Source organism: Melanostigma gelatinosum (genome assembly GCF_949748355.1).
Source record: "Melanostigma gelatinosum genome assembly, chromosome: 1".
Taxonomy (NCBI): domain Eukaryota; kingdom Metazoa; phylum Chordata; class Actinopteri; order Perciformes; family Zoarcidae; genus Melanostigma; species Melanostigma gelatinosum.
This window is the reverse complement of record NC_136634.1, coordinates 31455995-31476070: the sequence shown is the minus strand read 5'-3', so window position 1 is coordinate 31476070 and position 20076 is coordinate 31455995. Positions and strand designations below refer to the sequence as shown.

At 41.1% G+C, this 20076-nt stretch overlaps 1 protein-coding gene across 1 annotated transcript in view; it reads right to left on the bottom strand.

Annotated features, from left to right (window-relative positions):
* Positions 1-15865, bottom strand: part of smpd3 (sphingomyelin phosphodiesterase 3) — a 37566-nt gene extending 21701 nt beyond the window's left edge. The window contains exons 1-4 of the mRNA XM_079280663.1: positions 15414-15865; positions 13487-13738; positions 12400-13357; positions 384-459 (exon numbers count right to left, since the gene is read on the bottom strand). Coding sequence (XP_079136789.1) covers positions 384-459; positions 12400-13357; positions 13487-13738; positions 15414-15715 — 1588 coding nt within the window. The 5' untranslated portion in view covers positions 15716-15865. The remainder of the gene's footprint in view (positions 1-383; positions 460-12399; positions 13358-13486; positions 13739-15413) is intronic.
* Between the last annotated feature and the right edge of the window lie 4211 nt (positions 15866-20076).

Genomic DNA, 20076 nt, shown 5'->3' with positions numbered 1-20076 from the left:
GAAGCTTTAAATAGGGCTATGATGCTGGAAACAGCTTGAGTCGGTCGCCATGGGAACAGCAGGAGGAGACACGCAGAGGTTTTGATGCACCCATTTATCTAGCTATCTGGACATACAAACACACACACACACACACACACACACACACACACACACACACATACAGGGCTGTGTGAAGCTGGATGACTGGATGATTGTATTATCTAGAGAGACAATCACAAAGACACACACAGAGCTAAGATGTTCTCCGAGTGCAAAGCAGCCTTGAAAAGAGAAAGGCAATGCACTGGAAATCATATAAATATATTGTGTGTGGGTCTGGGGGACAGAATAAGACAGAATGAGACAGAAAGAGAGATAGTTTGGACGACATCCAACTGTACCTTCTATGGCGTGGAGGTGCGTACACGTGAGGTATCCCACAACCCTCTGCTCCTGATGGGAGGTGCCCACGTGAACCTGCAGGGAAACCAGAGGCAAACGTGAGACATGTTACTCCGCCGAGTTCAAAAAGGCAACATCAAAAGCCCTCTGAGCAAGTGTCTGCATGCGTTAAGCCCGCCAGGTAGCAACGTCACCTATTAGATTACACAAGGCCAAGGTGGAACTTTATTGATCCCCCTGGGGAGATTACAGTCATTACAGCAGTCATTATTAAACTGCAGCTGTTGGGGTGCGTTACATAACAGCTGCAGTAGGGCAAGAACATGAATGAAAAAATATGCAGCATATGAGACTACATAGAAACAAATTGCATGCAGAGAAGTAATTATGTAATACAATTATGACTTCTGTATCATAACAGCTTATTATTACAAGACAATTATCTAATATTAACCAGGTCCATCGCGATGATGGCATCTATACACTGTAATAATCATGTAATATTACGTTACCTCATAAACAGCGGTGGAAAGTACCTAAGCACATTTCCTCAAGTTCTATATTTTAACAAATAATTAATTTAAATTGTTTTTGTTAAATGCCTTGATGAAGACATAAAGTGGTATTATTTTGTCTTTTTTATGATTATTTAGCCACTACAATAAAGGCTTTTTAATATTTCCTTCTTCGTTGTTATTTATTCAAATATTTGGATTGCCCTCCTGGTGATCCTGTTCTCTAGATTATAATTAAAGTTCGGCATAATTGAGAGCGTGGCCACTTTGAGTGACATGTGGGTGTCGTTTGTGTCTCATATTTATTAGATACTTTTAAAGATTATGAGATATCATATGAAAAAGATCTCATAATTATGAAATTTAGCAGTAATTTCATGATTGCGTGATACGAATTTTGGAATTGCGCGAGTCATATCCCATAATTATAAGATCTATTACTCAATGGTAAGATACACATACTGTGATAGTTACTTAATAATTATGAGATAAGGGTCCCATTATTACAAGATTCTTTTTTCATAACTATGAAATAGTTTGATTGGGATTACGAGATCCAAATATCAGATCCTTTTCTTTGAATTATGAGATCTCCTACAAATTGCGAGATAGGAATCTTGAAATTATGGGAGCTTTTGTGATAATTGAGACATTGAGATATTGTCTCCAATTAGTTATTTTTTTTGCTGGCTCCAGTGTGCATCCGCGAAGACTACACTACACAGTATCATATCTGAAAAAAACATATTCGATAGGATATGAGGATACGGAGAAAACAACAAGTGGACCATGTAAAAAGTCCATGCAGGAAAACAAAACCATACAACATTTTTTATGTAAACATGACTAAGAACAACAATTTGATCTCAAATTATTGGAATGTAGCCTCTTAAAAAAAAATCTTGTATTTAAAATGTATGGAATTTAAAAAAGAAATTCTCCTTTTCCTCTGCACTGATTGTGCTCTGATCGCTGATTGCAGGCTGCAGTTGGGACATTAGCATGTATTTCACTGCAGTTGACTGACGTCTAAAGGAAGGCAAGACAAAGCGAGCATTGCTGGAAACCCATTGTCTTATGTGAGCCCTGTTGTCTCAACTGATCCAACATCCTGTCTGCAGTTCAGAAAAAAGTAGCACTGTCGTTTAGAGTTGTTTCGATACCAGAGTCAGAAATACCTCTGATACAGCAAAAAATGATTAGGTATCAGCGAGTCCGCGAGTCTATACACCGATCTGATATCACGTTATCGTACCATTATAATTATATTGTTATGTTGTAATTATATTATTAGAATTATTATTTGCTCATTTACTCTACAAAGGAACATGTGTCACTCGCTACCCGACGCTACATTGTGAACAACAAAGTTTGCTAGCATTAGCTGTTAGCAGCCGATGGCAGCTCAGTCCAGCTTGACTAAATAACGGACCTAACAGCTAACATTAACGGATAATGAGTTGCATTATGATGCGTTTACGTTCTATTGAGTAAAAGGTAGCATTGGACAAAGGTAAATTATAATGCGTCATGATGTGTTCTCATGAAAACTTGTCAAATGTAGTGTTGGCGTGAAACTTATATAATGAAACAAATCAAGTTATTTGAAGGATATGTTGTCACAGCGACTGAAATAGATATGACAATTATGACCTTTTAAACTTTTTTTGTTTTTAAATGCACTGATATCAGACCAGTACTCCATATCAGCCAATACACAAGTTCAGGTTTCAGAATCCGTGTTTGGAAGGAAAGAATGGTACATCTCAATTGTATTTCCGACATAAAAATGATGTTGACTACTATTTGAAAGCAGAAAAGATAGTTAGGTTCCCCTGTGACATTTGCAGTGTTGATATTTCATGCTGCATTATGAATGATCCGCCACGGAGGAAAAAAAATGTCACCTATTGATCAATGTAAACAAAAGGCAAAATGGAGTCTCAAGCCATCTGCAACGACGTTGGGTATTTATCCATCATTGCAAGCTTTTTCAAACGATGCTGCATTTAAAGAAAGAAATGAAGATGTTACCTTTCCATTAGATCCTGAGCTATGTTTACTGGGAAACTTCACAACTCTCAACAGGTCTTTAACGAAGCCCCAAATTAAACTTGTAGAAATTGCTTTATGTGTGGCCAGGAAATGTATCGCGATGACGTGGAAGTCTGATTCCCCCACTCTCATCGACAAATGGTCTGTGGAAATGAACAGTTGTATTCCTCTTGAAAAAATTGCATTCTCCTTTGTGTTGTGTTACTTTATGCACCAACCTTTTTTTATTTTTTTATTTTTTTTTGTTTGGGTGGGGGGAATTATTTATTTATTTACTTAATTTTATTTCATTTGTTTGTTTAGTTTTTTTTTTTTCTCTTAACTTGTTATGTAGTTGTTTGTAATGTTTAATGTTCTGTGTTCTATATGCTCTCTTGCATTGTTAAAATAAAATATTAAAAAAAAAAAAAAAAGAAAAGAAATGAAGATGTATTGAAATGAGTTTACACTGGCAGGGAAGAGTAGCTGAAAATGCATGCTATTTATTTTGGAGTGTACAGTCTTAAATTATGTGCGTGAGCTAAACACGGAGCTGAAGATTTTACCCCTCCATGTCCTTGTAAGCTTTATGCATTTTTCAGTACTTCCTCACAACCTCAATTTCTCCGTTCCCTGAGTCGCAGAGAGGGAGCAAAGCTGCGATGAATTGAACGCCACTCGACTTTTAATCAGACACCTTTAGTGCATCGGCGTTGAGTGAGGTCCCTCAGCTACACAGAAATGAGGCGCGGAGGACGGTGGCAGCTCTGAAGGGCAGGTGGGTGGATGCAGACAGAGGATGAGGAGGCGGAGGAGGAGGAATAAAGGGTGGCAAAGAAAGGGAGACGGTGATCGTGGGGGTTGTTAGTTTGAAGGCGTTTGGGTAGCAGATCTATAACAAGACACAATACACCCTGTTGGACAGGAGTGTTGGACGAGGTGAACTGTTCTTAATGTAGCATCGTTCTCACAATTCACAGAATAGAATAAACATGACTTATTACCAATCCACACTGCAAAAAGTTTCTATAAAAAAGACTATGCCACTTGCAGGACAATAGTAATTTGGTGTTTATCTAGTTAATGAAAGCTTGACCAAGTTGCTGACCCAAGCAACCTATTTAAAGGGAAAGCAAAGCGAAAGTGGCCCAAATGTCCGTTGTATTCACATATTTTATTTTAAATACGGTATGTAATTGTATGCACGATTCAATAGGTCAAAAAGTGAACTGCAAAGTAGCAAAATGGGGTTTTCAAAGTCTGAGACTGTGGGCCTCCTCTCAGACAAAGCTTAGTGTACTTGATTGGTTGGTATGCCTATGACATCATAATGATGTTATTCGTTATTTATTAGTTTCTGATCTGAATCACAGACACTAAGGTTGACTAAAAAAGGCCTGTGGGCCTCCAGTTAGCAAAATTAGCTAATTGCTCCACTGTGATCACTGTTGATATTCCTTCTTGTTATAAAATGATTGCTTGTGATTTGATCCATTGTTAAAATAAAAAAAGATCCATTTATTAGCTTTAAAGTGAGTGCTTGTTTAATGTTTCGTGCTATCTGAGCACTACAGTTAACCACTAGTTGTTAACCACTAGTTGTGTAGGGTTTGGCAGCATCTAGCAGTGAGGTTGCAAGTTGCAACCAAGCGTGAAGGAGAACGCTGATGTCTGACGCATAAAACATGAAAACGCGAAAAATAAGAATGGCCCTTAATATGAAGCCGGTGTTGTTCATTCTGGGCTACTGTAGAAACATGGCGGCCAGCTCCGCTGGGTTAGGGTTAGGGTCGCTTTGTATGTAGATATAAACTGCTCATACTATGGTAACGAAAACACATCCATTCTTAGTTTCAGGTGATTATATACTAAAGAAAATGTACACTCCATTTCTGCCACTAGATCCTCCGAAATGGTACACACATTTAGGTCATTTATTTAACTTCTATGCTTTTTAGCTGCTTGCTAATCCTTATTTTCCCTGTTACATCATGGATGGCTTACGTGTCAGGGGACCCCTTGCCGGGAAAATGTCACTCAAAGAGACACGTACGAGACTCAAAATGGACACAGAGAAACATGAAAGGGCTACAAAGAGACACAAAATGACAACAAAGAGATCAAACTAATTACAAACAGGTGCAAAATAGCTGCAAAGAGACAACAAAGAGACTCAAAACAACTACAAACAGACACATAATCAACACAAAGAGACAAAAAACCACAACATAAAAAGGCTAAATAACTTTTAAGTCTTTTGGTGGTGGGGCCTTTGCATATATGTGCCCAGGGGCCCATTCTCTCACAATCCGCCCATGTGTTACCTCAACTGACTTCTTTCACAGGGACTTGGAAAACACGTTTGCTGTGCGACGCTCACATTTAGTCAAATCGATTTGAGTAATTTACGATCAGTTAATGTCTTCTGCAATGAAGAGAGAAGTCAGCATTTATCTCTCTGGTGAATTAGCCAAGCTACCCCACCGAGGAGAGGACTTTCATTGAGACAAATGGAGACTGATGCCCAATAATGGGATGGCTGTTTTGGCTTGGGGTCTGTGAGGGGCTCATAAAAATCCTAAAAGCTGCTATAAAGCATTATAATAATTAGCTTGACTATGATACCAAACACAATGCTCATATTCTGGACAGAAATACAGTAAATACACGTTAAAGCAAAGATTGGGGCACTAATTCAATTTCTCCTAATGGAATGAGTGTTTAGGGACAATGGGTGGGCTAAAAGCGTGGAAAAGGACTCGTCCCATTTGGTTAAATGCACTCATCAGATGATACATTACCATTTCTAATAATGTTGTGAGTCAATGAAAATGTGTGAGGCTGTGTTGGTTTGCAGAGAACAGCTGACCCAGGCAGACACCAAAAACCTGTAGTGTATACGTTATGTTCCATATTTCCATACATAATGACGATTGCAGCTTTAGTAATCCATATTTAATGGAATGGTTTGATATTTTTATACAAATATATATTTGTCTCCCCCCGGTCTCTTTAACTCTGTCCTCATTCTTTCCCTTTCCATTGCGTCCTCTCTCCCTCCTTCTCCTCTGCTCTACTCTCTCTATTAATATTTCAGGGGCTTATCTGTGCTTCAATAAATGTGTGCACCCTGAAACTGACAAGAGAGACGTGAGGGGATTGTATATATGTGTGTGTGTGTGTGTGTACACACTCACGCATTCAAAAAACGAGTGGACTTTCAATGTGTTTACATTGTCTGTGGTCTGTGCAGAGGAGGAAGTTTAGATGAACGCTAACTGAAGTTCTGTGTCGTGACCTGAAACAATTTATTCCGAAATTAATAGAAAGAGGATTTTTTTACTCTTCTGCCCTGTATGAGTAAAAATAATATGAAATTTAATTAATTGCATTTCTTTGGAAATGAAACACCAAATGAGTCAGAATGCAGGATATGAGATGCTGAAACTTCAAAAGACTTCCTCTCATTACAGGGCATTGAGACAGAACTGAGCGGAACTGAAATGAGCTGCGAGGCGATTTCACACTGGAAGCCAACCAAACCGGGCCGAGTTATGAAAGCCTGATTATGAAACCTCGAAGGCTGCTGTAACTAATTACCTTAACTTGACCGTCAGATGAGGAGTGAGCTGTGATTTCACCACGCATTATTTGCATGGGTTTGATCGCTTCACTTGAAAACCAAGCAATGAAATTGTTGTGATGACAGACGGGTGGCAAAAAGCAGCAGGGTGACAGTTTTCCAGTCTTTTCAATATTTGCTGCTGTAAATCTTATGTCGGAAGTCAACTGAGACAAGTTTAAATCAGGACTTCAGTCATTCAAGACAAGTTGAAGTCAAGTCTTGAGTCAATCAAGACATCTTTTTGTCATGTCTTAAATCACAGCTCAAGACAAGTTACAGGTCAGTCGAGATAATTTAATGCAAGTCTTGGATCAGTTTATAGAAGTCCAAGTCGAGGCTTGAGTAAAAATGAAAATATCCACGTCAAGTCTCAAACCAGAAAGTCCAAGTCAACTCTTGAGTCAGTTGAGACAAGTCCAAGTTAAAGCTTGAGTAAATTGAGAGATATCCATGTCAAGTGTCAAGTCAAACAAAAAACTTCAAGTCAGGTCTTGAGTCAGTTGAGACAAGTTCCAATAAACCTTTGAGTCACTTGAGAATAGTCCAAGTCAGGTCTCAAGTCAATCAAGACCAGATCAATCCAAGACTCAAGTAATTTGAGACAGGCTCAAGCCAGGTCAGTCGAGATATGTTCATTTAATTTCTTGGATCAGTTTATACAAGTTCATGTCTTTAATCAATCAAGACAGGCTTAAGTCAAATCTTAAGTTATTTGAGACAAGTTCTGAGTCAATCGCGAGAAGTTCAAGTCAACTCTTGAGTCAGTTGAGACAAGTCCAGGTCAAGGTTTGAGTAAACAGAGACATATTCATATCAAGTATCAACTCAATTCAATTCAACAACAAGTTCAAGTGGAGTCTTTCAAGTCAAGTCAAAGTTCAATCCTTGAGCCAATCAACAGGAATCCAAGCCAAGTCGTAAGTCCTTGAGAGTAAGTCCAAGTCAAAGGTAAATCCATTGGGACTGACAAGTTAAACTGAAAGATTTACAAGTTGCGAGCCTTTCAGATCCCTGATCGCTGTTTTTAATTCCAGTGACCAGTAAGTCCATAGCTCTGGAATCTCATGTTATTTGTGTTAAAGAGGTGAGCAGAAATCGGACCCTTTAGCATGAAAACCACAAACAAACTGTATGAGCACCAATAAATATGAGTTGACTTTTTTATCAAAAACAGTATATATGAAAGAAGAACAGATGGTCTGACAGAAGTGAGCCATGATGTGAAAAGGGAACATGATACATGTGTTGCAAGTACTGTACTGCCCAGTGTTTGATTAAGTTTTGCATTGGGAGTCAGGCTGAAATCCCTTTGGCCCTGAATAGGAAGGCAATTTCTGTCAATAAATTGAGTTGACCCCAAAATTGAATAGTGGTCTTTTTGTTAATTAAAGGCCAGGGGTGGATTTTTGGGAATTGACCCCTTGATTTCAATTCTATCCAATCTACATTTGAGTGTGTCCCTGTTTTGAAGCCTAATCCGTAGTAATGCATTCAAACTGTACGCACACACACACACACACACACACACACGCACGCGCACACACACACACACACACACACACACACACACACACACACACACACACACACACACACACACACACACACACACACACACACACACACACACACACACACACACACACTTTAACCATGCACTTAGTAGTTTGAAATAATTATAAGAGGGGATAAATGTTGAGACTTAAAAGCTTTAATTACAGAGACAGCGCTGGCTCTCCCTTTTGGGAAACATTTAAAAAATAATATTCTATCTCTGCCTCGTCGCTGACCTGCTGCTGCTCTGCAGGTAAATGCATCCACGAGGAAATAATGAGAATGTGTCTTTGTGTCCCGAGCTACATTTGCTAAAGACTGACTTCACAAAAACAGCATTTGAATTTCTCATAATCTAAATAAACCGGACTGGGAGAATTAGCAGATGATGGCTGGGGGGACATTTTGACACAATCAAATAATGTTATATTATATTATATAAGTGTTATTTACTGATTGTTTTCGTGTTGGAATACATGTTAAATATTTAACTGCCAAGTAATAATGCGTGTTTGATACTTACATTTTTTTTGCATTAAATCATACTGGGATGTTTGCTGAAATTGATAGGATGGCCCTACCTTGAACATTTTCCACCAGCCGCCACTGGACAAACGTATTTAATCACAAAAGTCACATTCACCATGGCCAATCACGCCGGATTGGGAGACTTGTGGTTCTCTCAATAAGCATTTCCTGGCAGTAAGGAGAATCATTTTGTTTAACATTGTTTGCTTTCCTTCTGTCAGCTGGCAGTGTCAGCAGCTTGCATTGAAACATGTACCTGCCAGCTGGCTGACAGCCAGCTTGTCAGGGGGACCCGGGATGACCTCATAGACAAGGGGGTGGTGAAACGGGGTTGTGATGCCTGCTCGTAATCTGCAGTGACAGGGAGACTGTCAGCGTGCAAGCTGTGATGATGGAGTGTGTTTTCATTAGATCTGGTACTGTATAACGCAAGGGCATGTATGGACACAAACAGATAGATTTGCACACACACATACAGGTGCACGTCATTGCAGAATGGATCCGTCCCAGCGGAAACTGGATCCAATCCAGACTCACATTCCTGACAGCCACGGTACACGGCTGACTAATGAACTCACAGACTGTCCACACTCACCACGGGGCACACACATACACATAAACAACTGGACGTACACACACATAAACGCTTCTCCCTTCCTCGCTGATTCACTGCACGTAGTATTTGTGAGCTTTACTCGGTGCACTACTGCTTTTTCTCTCCAAGGAAAATTATGCGTGTTGTCTTATTATAAAAAAAGGCTGCTTTTCAAAAGAAACATGAATCAAAGAAGAAAAAATATAAAGCCCATCACTCTGCATAGCCCACATTAGTGCACTGGTAACCATGTCATCAACCCGTCCTACTTCTTAGGCTTGCACAGTATAACCAGCATGGACATACCTCGATTATGCATTAAGACTACATTCCGTCTTGGCATACTTACAGAATCCTATATGGGATCTGTCATCCTGCTGAAAGTGCCTAATGGACTGCATACTGTATAAGTTATGCAGTAGGCAATGGGGAACACAACAGGATGTCCCTCGGTTACTGTTGGGCGCATTGACTGTAAGAAGTGGAGCTAGTCATCATGACTTCACCCATTGGTTTGTAGACTGCTGTTTTGAAGCCTCGAGTTTGGCAAGTTCCCCATCGCAACCAATGAATGGAAGTTACCATATTTGGAAAGTGGAGGAGTGATGTAGTGACGCTGTATACGGCTCTGGTATACAGCGTATCTTACGAAGTTTTCCTCCGAAAGCCTGCAACACCTGCACATGGTCCTTTCAAAATAAAATCACATCTCCACAGGAAATAACTCAGTTGCCTTTAGGCATACAAATTGCTTGGTTAGGTTTCGGAAAATATCGTAATTTGGCTAAATATCTGCGGAGGTGCCGTAACAGAAGTACCCAAGTTGGGTGACAATTACAACAAGGTTGACTTCTCTTTTCACACAGGGAATGAACAGTTGGACTCACCCATCTCCTCTGGCCCTGTGTGGGCTTTTGGGGTCTTATACCTTGTTCATGCTTACGCGCACAACATATGTATTGATTTCGGGAATACAAATTTACGGCACATTACTTTTTGTTGGTATACCTAATGAAGAGAATGGAGAATCTGGGGCCAGTTAATCGATGGCAATATAGACTTGTACAAGTTTTGTCCATCCCCAACAGTCTGTTGGTAAGCTACAGTACTGTATCCAACTGGCAATTTAAAAAATATATATAATTACGTTTTAATAATTTTAAACAGTCAAAGGGGCAATCTCGAGGATTTTTATTTAAATATATGTCTGTTAAGTCACTATCTTTTGCGGAAGGAGGTAACACAATGGTGATTGAAAGAAATGCTGTATCACTGTTATTTTCTATTGTACACACACAAAATTTAACTATTGACACAATTCTAATAAATAGCATGTCAGTATTGAATTCTGGTAGCAGCTAAAGACTCCAAACTGCTAAACTTGGAAAGCACTTCCTTAGTTTTCATTTATATTGAGATTCTAAATCTGGTCAGGACTGGAATCTTAAGGATTTGCATATTATCCTACAAGCCATTTTATTGTTTATCATCAATGTGTTTTCAATACCATGTATAAACAAAGATGTGGAATTATGCTAATTTCTTCACAAACGCTTAAGACCTTGAAAATGACGACATGTATTTTTTTTGTTTTATGCTTTTTTCTCTCCACGTAGCAGTGGGAGATGTAATTACTGTGATGCATTTACTCAGCACAATGACAGACGCCTAATGTGTGAATGGATGTGGGTGTAAATAAGTTTATTTACCAAGTACTGCCTGCATGTACTGAGTGACATTATCTACACAAGGGCATCAAACGGGTTAGGAAGTAGAGCAGATAGATACCGGTGCACCAAAGTTCTTAAAGCAGACTCTGATAATGTCCTTTCCATACTACGGAGATCTACGGTAATTAATGCAGCTAATGACAGCTGGCAGGTCATTTGAACTCTCCGTCCGTCTTTAACACTCACGCATGCGTTCACAAATGTACGATGAGTTAATTTAGTATAAATAGACTTAATGGGCAGATTCAATTACCGCCTCGCCAACGGTATTAGCGGGCATCGGAGATGACAAGATTAGCTTTTGGCTGAAACAGCACCAAGCAGTGATCAGAGCTCAGACACATTTCTGCTGCGGGGAAAGCATAAAATTAGGTCCATTGTGACGTTTAGTTCCAATTCAGCTCATTTTGAAATATAATGAGCACATAAACATACACAATCCAAGTTGTCAAATTCTTTTGACTACTTCTGTGATCTTGTCAAAGCCTACAAAAAGCAGCCCCAGTCTAAATATAGACCGGGATATTACTCATGACATTTCTCAAAGTGGTCTCTGCGCTGACCTTTCAGTGACAGCGACTCTGAAACTACTTTGTGAAACCATAGCAAAATGACAAAAAGGTTTGTCTGTCTCAAAACTGTAAAAATATTTTTTTTATGGAAGTAGAATGTGACAAAAAATGTTACAGAGCTTTAGGACACGTGTGTAGTGAAATATTTTGTTCAAATCTCCCCTTTTAATAACTACTTTAAAGTGTGATTAATGTTGTGTGTTGTATATTTACAGTGTGTTGTTTTATATGATCATTTCAACATTTGTAAAGTGTCTTTGAGGTCTATGAAAAGTGCTCTATGAAAAATAAGGATTTTATTGGCTTCCTGATTGGGTGGTGGTCATTCTTTTTGGGAAATGTACGATTCGCTTTCTTGCAAGAGTGGCTCCAGAGATGGTTAGCTTAGCTTAGCATAAAGACAGATACAGGAAGCAAGGGGAAACTGCTAACCTGGCTGTGTCCAAAGGTTAAAAAGAATGAACTCATCATATCTGGTTTGTTTAATCCGTACAAAAAAAGGTAAAACTTGACAAGTTGTTCCTTTGGTGCTCAGGGTTATGAGCCAGTCTATTTCTTGGTCGGGTACAGTGACTTCCTGGAGTTTTGTCATCACCGTGAAGTTGTCTCAACAAGTTGTACGGTATAGATCCAGGGTTGCTGTTTGCCCGTTTCCATAGTTTTAGTTCCCATTTTAGTTTTTATGCTAAGATTCTTGCTCTAATTCCATAGAGATGGGACAAATATAAGATAGTAATCAATATTCTGACCAACTCTTTGCAAGAAAGCAAACAAGCAATATCCTACAATATCAAACTACTTCTTTAAGTATGACTGAAAAAAAAAAGAATATGAGGAAGAAAAAGTAAAGCAAAATTCTGACCTTGGCAAACAGCGCGCCCTTGGCTGCCAGTGCGTCCTCCCCTCTCCCGTTGGGGTAGCAGTCAAACCTTGCATCCAGGATTGGGTAGCGGCTTGCCAGCATCAGCCCACTGTTCAGGAATTTGAACCTTGAGCAGCATCCTTTCCAGCCGTACCGGCCAACATCGCTCAGCACGTAGGGGAAATAACGATGCAGCTGACACCGCAGTCTGGTCGTCGACCCGTGGTCAAACACTTCCTGTAGAGCCAGAAAATCCAAGTTGGCAGGGAAAAAGGCAGAGATGTCGTGGTCGAATGTTTCATCTCCATGGCGGCGTTTTCTACCGGGGCGCTTGAAGATTGACGTGCGAGGGACATGGGAAAGAGTATTGTTGGAGGATATGCCAACGCCACCGTCACCACCATGATAACGAGCGAGGGATTCCCTGGAGGCAGTCATACTGCCCGTGTCTCCCGCCACCTGATCCCCAGTCCGATGGTTCCTTGTTTCAACCTCCTCCTCCTGTGGGTCTGGCTCTGGGGCGCTGATGCTGATTTGAACCGCTGAGGCGTGAAGTGGGCAGTCTGAGGACGCTTTTGTCTGGATCCCTTCCCCATGCACGGGACAGTCATGATGGCCTTGACCAACTTGAGCCCCTGTGGAATGCAAGGGGCAGTCTGGAGCCTCCCCTGAGATGTGTACAGGACACTCTGAGCTGCTGTTAGTCCCTGCAGGGTGGAGGGGACAGTCTTCTGTCGTGTCTCCTCCCTCTGGGTGAAGATGGCATTCAGAGGTACCCTGGTCTCCTGCAGACGGGTGTACGGGGCAGTCGGCAGCACCTGAGGGGTGAATTGGGCACTCGGTGAGGGGTTCGGTTTCCGTGTCGGCTGGGCCGTTGGTGGTGTGTGTTTGGTCTGGACGCTGGTCCAGAGAGGAGGTGCGGCGGAAACCTGTGGCAAGGCTGCTGAAGGATGCCGCACTGATGAACCGAACAGAAAGAAAGAACAATTCAAAATGCATTTATTCAATTGATATGTATGACAAGAGTGAATGTTTTTACTGCTGCTATGATGTAAGCAGAAGGAGCCCAGGAGCAAGCTCTCCTCACCTGATGGAAGTGTTGGTAGGTGAGTCGATGTAGATTTTAATCTGAGGCCGACTGGCACCATTGTGGATCCTCTTCCCCACCTCCCTGGCTCTCCTGTGCGTGTCTGACAGGTTGTTGAACCTGGCCAGAGAGTCGGGCAGCAGGCACACGTTGGCACTGCAGAAACAGAAGCTTCTGCCCTGTGGCCTCCATTCCCCAAGGCCAACCCCCCCTGGCCCGGCCTGGCCCTGCTCGGCCTGGTGTTTGTCTGGTCTGCACAAGGTAAGAAACGGAAGCACTAAATCAAATCAAAGAGAGGCTGTGGAGCACACAAATAACCCAATAAATAACCCTCCATAATGAAACATAATCAAAAACGTTTAGAGTTTAGAAAATACGGTTATCTTATTAGCTAGCCTAGCATAAAGCCTGGAAGCAGGGAGAAACCGCTACCTGGCTCATTGTATGGTTATGTTGAGGGGAAGACACATTTTGATAACTTTGGAACAAATGCAGCCTCATTTGGAGAAACGTTATGCATATCTAGCTTGTACCATGGGATATTTTCCGCATTAACTTACTGGAATTATCTTGATAGAAGTCATTATTTTTCCACTTTGTTTCTTTCTTATCTTTACATCTTTTCTGTTGTATGCTTTCCATACAACTACAATTTTATTTTCATTTCATTATGTTTTTCTTCCCAAATCTATCAATCTATCCTTTTCTACTAACTATATTAGGATCGCTGCTCTTTGATCCTATATTATGGAAAAACCTGGAACCATTTCACTTAACCATTACCACATTCATTTTGAGGCAGCAGTATAATTACTGGAAACAAACATAGATAACAAAGGGAATATCTAACTTTGTGAGAGAGTGCTGCTCCTCCACAGCAAACAGAGCTAAATACAGCATTTCAAATTTCATGGTTATGATGGGTAGCCACTTTCCTGTGTGTTTGGATAACCAAACACTCGCTGAGAACTGATTTAGCCTGGCAGCTGTAGGACAGACCAATGAGAAAACTCTTTACAGTGGATAATTACTCCATTTTCTGCCTCTATGAAATTTCCAAACTCAACAACTGGCACTGTAGATATAAAATGAAGCATGATTTCGCAAGTGAATGGCCTATTTTTTTTTATACCTCAGATAGATTCAGAAACCCATTTGATGAAAAAAACTAAAAATCTATACATACACACACGTGTCAAACATATTGAACTGAGGGGTAACGTAAAGATGTAAAAACAAATCTTCAAAATGACTATATGATATTTCACATCAGATTTTTTCAGTAAATTAAGTCAGTATGTACTTGATGCCTCATTATTACCAATTCAGAAGACTTAATTGTGTATCATATCTCTATAAATAAATTCATCATGACATAATTCCATTGAAAGACGATCAATTATTATATTGAATTATCGCCCAGCCTTTACACAACAACAATGCTTGTGTAGCAAAATGTGGTGGAGACACTAACTGCACACAGCAGGATTTTGAACTTGTAAGTGGATGTTTTATACCAAAAAAGTTTACAGTTAATGATCTGTCCTTGTGTCTTTATGACGCACTGACTTAGCTTTAAGTGTCTTTTATCTTTTTAATCAAAGGAGCAGATTTCTTCTAATATAGTTGCTTATGTTTTATACTAAAGATACAGTTGAGAGTTTCATGCCCATTCAAGCCTGGAATTGCCTGGAATTGCCATTGACTAAGTCAACCTACAGAACTTACCAGCAAAAACTTTGACTGTCAATGCACTTCGTTTATTTCCTACAATATGAGCGTGCAGCAACTAAAGCAAGACTTTCAGGGGACCTTCTGGGGACTTTCAGAGGACCTGCTGAGGACTTTTAGGGTACCTTCTGAGGACCTTCAGAGGACGTGAAAGGAGCAGATAAAAAAAAAACGTGCCACTAAGGGCCACACTAACCTGCGGTAGGTGTACAAGTATGGCTGGCGGACGGCCTGCAGGGGAGCCCAGATGACAAAGCCCAGCAGGGCGAAGGGCAGGGAGGCGAGGAGGAGGAGCAGGTACAGTGGCACGGAAATCAGCAAGCACAGGGTGAGGAAGGAGCAGGGGTCTTGGGAGCGTCGACGCTTCTCCAGCGATGTGGCCACGCAGGAGGCCAGCAGCTGGTCCAGGAGCCAATAGCAAGGGAACACCAGGCTCCACGACAAGCCATCCAGGAAGTGCAGACAGGCCCCGGAGTAAGGGGTGGTGTGGAGGACCATCTCTTTTCTTTCCTTTCTCCCTCTTTCGTCCTCTCTCTGTCGCTTTCTCCTCGCACTCTATGTCCACACCCACATGCACTCTTTGAACAAGAGAACGCAAATCTATTCCAGAGATAACATGAACATGAATAAATAAAAAAAGAAACCAGACTCAAATGTAGACCCTCCCCCCCCTCCTTGGACAGAGGTACACTACATGGTTTGGGGTTGATATTTTTGGGGATCGTCACAGACAAGCTTGTCTCAGCATTACCTCCCCTCCCTCAGCAATTACACCGTGTACAAGGGGGGTCGAGGAATGCAGTCTGGAGGTAGGGGGTTTCCATGACAAAAGCGTTTCCGTTGATGAAAGATCTACGATTGCGAGGACTCCAGCTAGCTCAAGATGGGGCAGCCATTAAACATCACGCGGCCGTTAAACATCAACATCCTTAGGACCTGGAGAAAGTGAACTGATTGATAGAACAATAGAGCAGAGAGAGAGAGAGAGAGGAAAGATAGGGAGAAAGGTGGGGAGGAACAAGAAACAGGAGATCAGTGATGGACTTGCTGTGAAAACTGAACCTTGTTTATCTCCTAATGTTTGTGAATGCATCATGGATATAGATGAAGGTGCCTGTCTTAATAGGAAAATGGGCTGGGCTAATATGTCCAAGAAGAACAGGTCATAAATGGTCCAGAATTATAATCAATATGATATTAACCACTACTGCTATCATGATCTTTCTGCCCACAGCAGACTTCACCAGAAATGACTGTCAGTGAATGCTTTTTAACCGACTATAATATACCAACGCAAGCAACAATGGAAAGAATCAATTCCACCAGCATGAATAGATAATGAATAGATTAATTAATTCCTGACAACAGCTAGGGGTTTAGGAAAAAACAAAGAAAGTGTTGACATCAGGGCAACCTCATATACCCGACAGGGACCACCGGAGCAACAAGGCAGTGTCACATCTACAGCGCGACAAAATGACTCCACGACAAAATTACTCCAGAATCCATCAAACCACACAGAAACTCACCGTATGCATACACACATTATTCTAGCACACGTTACATGCACAGCCCATATTAAGACACGTAGTGGGTAGGGGTGTAACGGTTCACAAAATTCAAGGTTGGGTTGGGTACGATACAGTGGAGCCACGGTTCGGTACGTTTCGGTACAGTAGAAAACTATAAATGCCAGAGAAATGTACTTCATTTTAAAATATATTTATTCATTACAACTAACATCATGAAGTTATTCTTTGACTTTGAACAATGATGGAACTATACCTGAGTGACCCATCTTCTGGGGTGTCTTCTTAGCAACACATAAGGATAAAAAACTAAAACTGCTCCTTAATGTTATGTAGTATTGTTACTTACATCTTGCTTACATCTTGTATTGTTTTTTTTTCAAACGTATTCGGTTCGTCATGCGTACCGAACCGTGAGCCTCGTACCGAACGGTTCAATACGAATACGAGTACCGTTACACCCCTAGTAGTGGGTGAAGGTGATGTCCCCAATTACGCCGGTAAGCAACTGTATTCACTTTACATCTGTCAAATAACATTATTGTAATACATCTTCTTGTCAAAAACGTTTCAAAAAGTATTGCTGTCTTACTGAATTCATTTTCACCGACTTGAAAAAGTACGCCACGTTGTCTGTCCTATATTCATTTTGATCCAGGGTCTGTTCTTTTTTTGTCTTTTCAAGTTGGAACACTTCTCAACAAAACACCACTTTGTGAGCCATTTGTCAAAACAGCCCTATTTTCTTCCAAAATGAAAATCTTTTGTTTGACAGGCTCATCCTCTGAATAGCACAACAATAATCACTGTCACCTCCATCCTAGTAATCTTCTGCGCAGTCAAAACCTTTGTGTACAACATTGATTCATGTTCTTGTGTGAACGGTGTTCCCCATTTTGTAAGATGACTGACTTGCCGCCTGTTGCTGATCGACCTCCTCTTTATGCTGGTTGACTGGGGCAGCTGAGAGTTGAAGAAATGTCCTGCTCACTCAACGGTAGGTCGAACTGACATGATCGCAGTGCTTCCAGCTGACTGACTGACTGTTTAACTGTCTGGGCGGCTTACTGGCTTGACGTGTGATTGTCTGGCAGATTAGCAGGACGACAGACAGCACTTTCAAATTCAACCACCCTTCGGATTTAGTGCTTAGGTTATAAATACATGGTTGCTGTTTATTTAAGATAGTGAATATGACTGTGATGGTAATTGGTTAAAGCACTGTTTAACCTACCTATCAATTAAACGCTGGTGTCTATTTAGCGTAAACAGAGGCCGGAGTGTGCAGAGAGAAAGTCAGTGACCTAATGAAAGCGAGCAAATAGAAGGCTAACCTCCTGACACTCTTAATTCTAATCCAGACAAATTCACTTTTTGCACTGCTGCCTGAAATTAAAGATGCAATTTGCAGCCTTCCCTCATTAAAAGGAGCTATTTATGGCTCACTGTTTTAGGTTTCACCAAAAATACATAGATAATAAAAACATTTCAAATGATCTATTCATATTAAATTTATTTTTAGTAATTGTTGGAATGCTGTTAAGCATTCCAACTATTGTTATCCTGTTTCTTCATTCAACTTCTATTTCTTCCGTCGCACCGCTTCTCCTCCTTCATTTCTTAAGGTACAGAAACTGTTCAACTATTAAAATGTTCAGCTCTTTCACCAGAGGTCTGCTATGACTTTTTATATTTCTAACCTTTAAACTTTTTGAATTATTAAGCTTTTTATTTTTTCAATAGGATCTCTATGGAGAGTATTTTCAAATGGCTTCAGGCACACAGGTGTTTGCGATTGAGCCAATTAGTGATGTTGATAAACACAGACTCACAGACACACGCGCACATACACTCCTCTCCCTCTCTCTCTCTGTGTGTCTCTCATACAGTCATTCAGGTCTTAGGAATCTTTAGAGGTCTCTCTCTCTCTCACTCACTAACTCACTCATTCTTTCTTCTCTCTCTCTCTCTCTCTCTCTCTCTCTCTCTCTCTCTCACACTCACTCATTCTTTCTTCTCTCTCTCTCTCACTCATTATTTCTTCTCTCTCTCACTCATTCTTTCCCTTCTCTCTCTCTCACTCATTCTTTCTTCTCTCTCTCTCACTCATTCTTTCCTCTCTCTCTCTCTCACTCATTCTTTCTTCTCTCTCTCTCACTCATTCTTTCTTCTCTCTCTCTCACTCATTCTTTCTTCTCTCTCTCTCTCACAAATTCTTTCTTGTCTCTCTATCTCTCTCACAAATTCTTTCTTCTCTCTCTCTCTCACAAATTCTTTCTTCTCTCTCTCTCTCTCTCTTTCTCTCTCTCTCTCTCTCTCTCACAAATTCTTTCTTCTCTCTCTCTCTCTCTCTCTCTCACAAATTCTTTCTTCTCTCTCTCTCTCTCTCTCTCTCTCTCTCTCTCTCTCTCTCTCTCTCTCTCTCACTAATTCTTTCTTCTCTCTCTCTCTCGCTCTCTCTCTCTCTCACAAATTCTTCTCTCTCTCTCTCTCTCTCTCTCTCTCTCTCACTAATTCTTTCTTATCTCTCTCTCTCACTCACTCATTCTTCTCTCTCTCTCTCACTCACTCACTCACTCATTCTTTCTTCTCTCTCACTCACTCATTCTTTCTTCTCTCTCTCTCGCTCTCACTAATTCTTTCTTCTCTCTCTCTCTCACTAATTCTTTCTTCTCTCTCTCTCACTAATTATTTCTTCTCTCTCTCTCACTAATTATTTCTTCTCTCTCTCTCTCTCTCTCTCTCTCTCTCTCTCTCACTAATTCTTTATTCTCTCTCTCTCACTCACTCATTCTTCTCTCTCTCTCTCTCTCTCTCTCTCTCTCTCTGAGTGGCAGGACGTGTGCGGAGCTGCAGGAGCGGAGTTTTGAGAGCGATAATTAACGTGTTTTTCGACATTTTTCTTCGTTGGGTAATGTTGGGTATGATGGTGTAGTGGGGTGTGCAGGGTTCACGGGGTTTTTTTTTTTGCGTATTTTTATCAGTTTTTTGGGTCTTTTTTTGAGCGGAGTGCAGCCGGGCAGCAGGTGCTGTCGGCGTGCTAACCGCTAGCATGCGCCTGACGGAGCTAACCAGGGAACACGGCGTGAAGATCCCGCCGCTGTTCGGGTATTCCGTGGAGGAGCTCAGTCTGGCAGTGGGTGAGATTGTCGGGCACAGCCACGTGAAGTCCGCAGCGCGGATGAACAGCGCTGTGGTCATTTTTCTGGACAGTATCGAACTTGCGGAAGTGGTGTTGATAAACGGGATCTCCATCGGGGAGCACTTCCTGCCCACGTATGCTCTCGCCTCACCTGAGGTGCAAGTCACTGTGTCCAACGTGCCGCCATT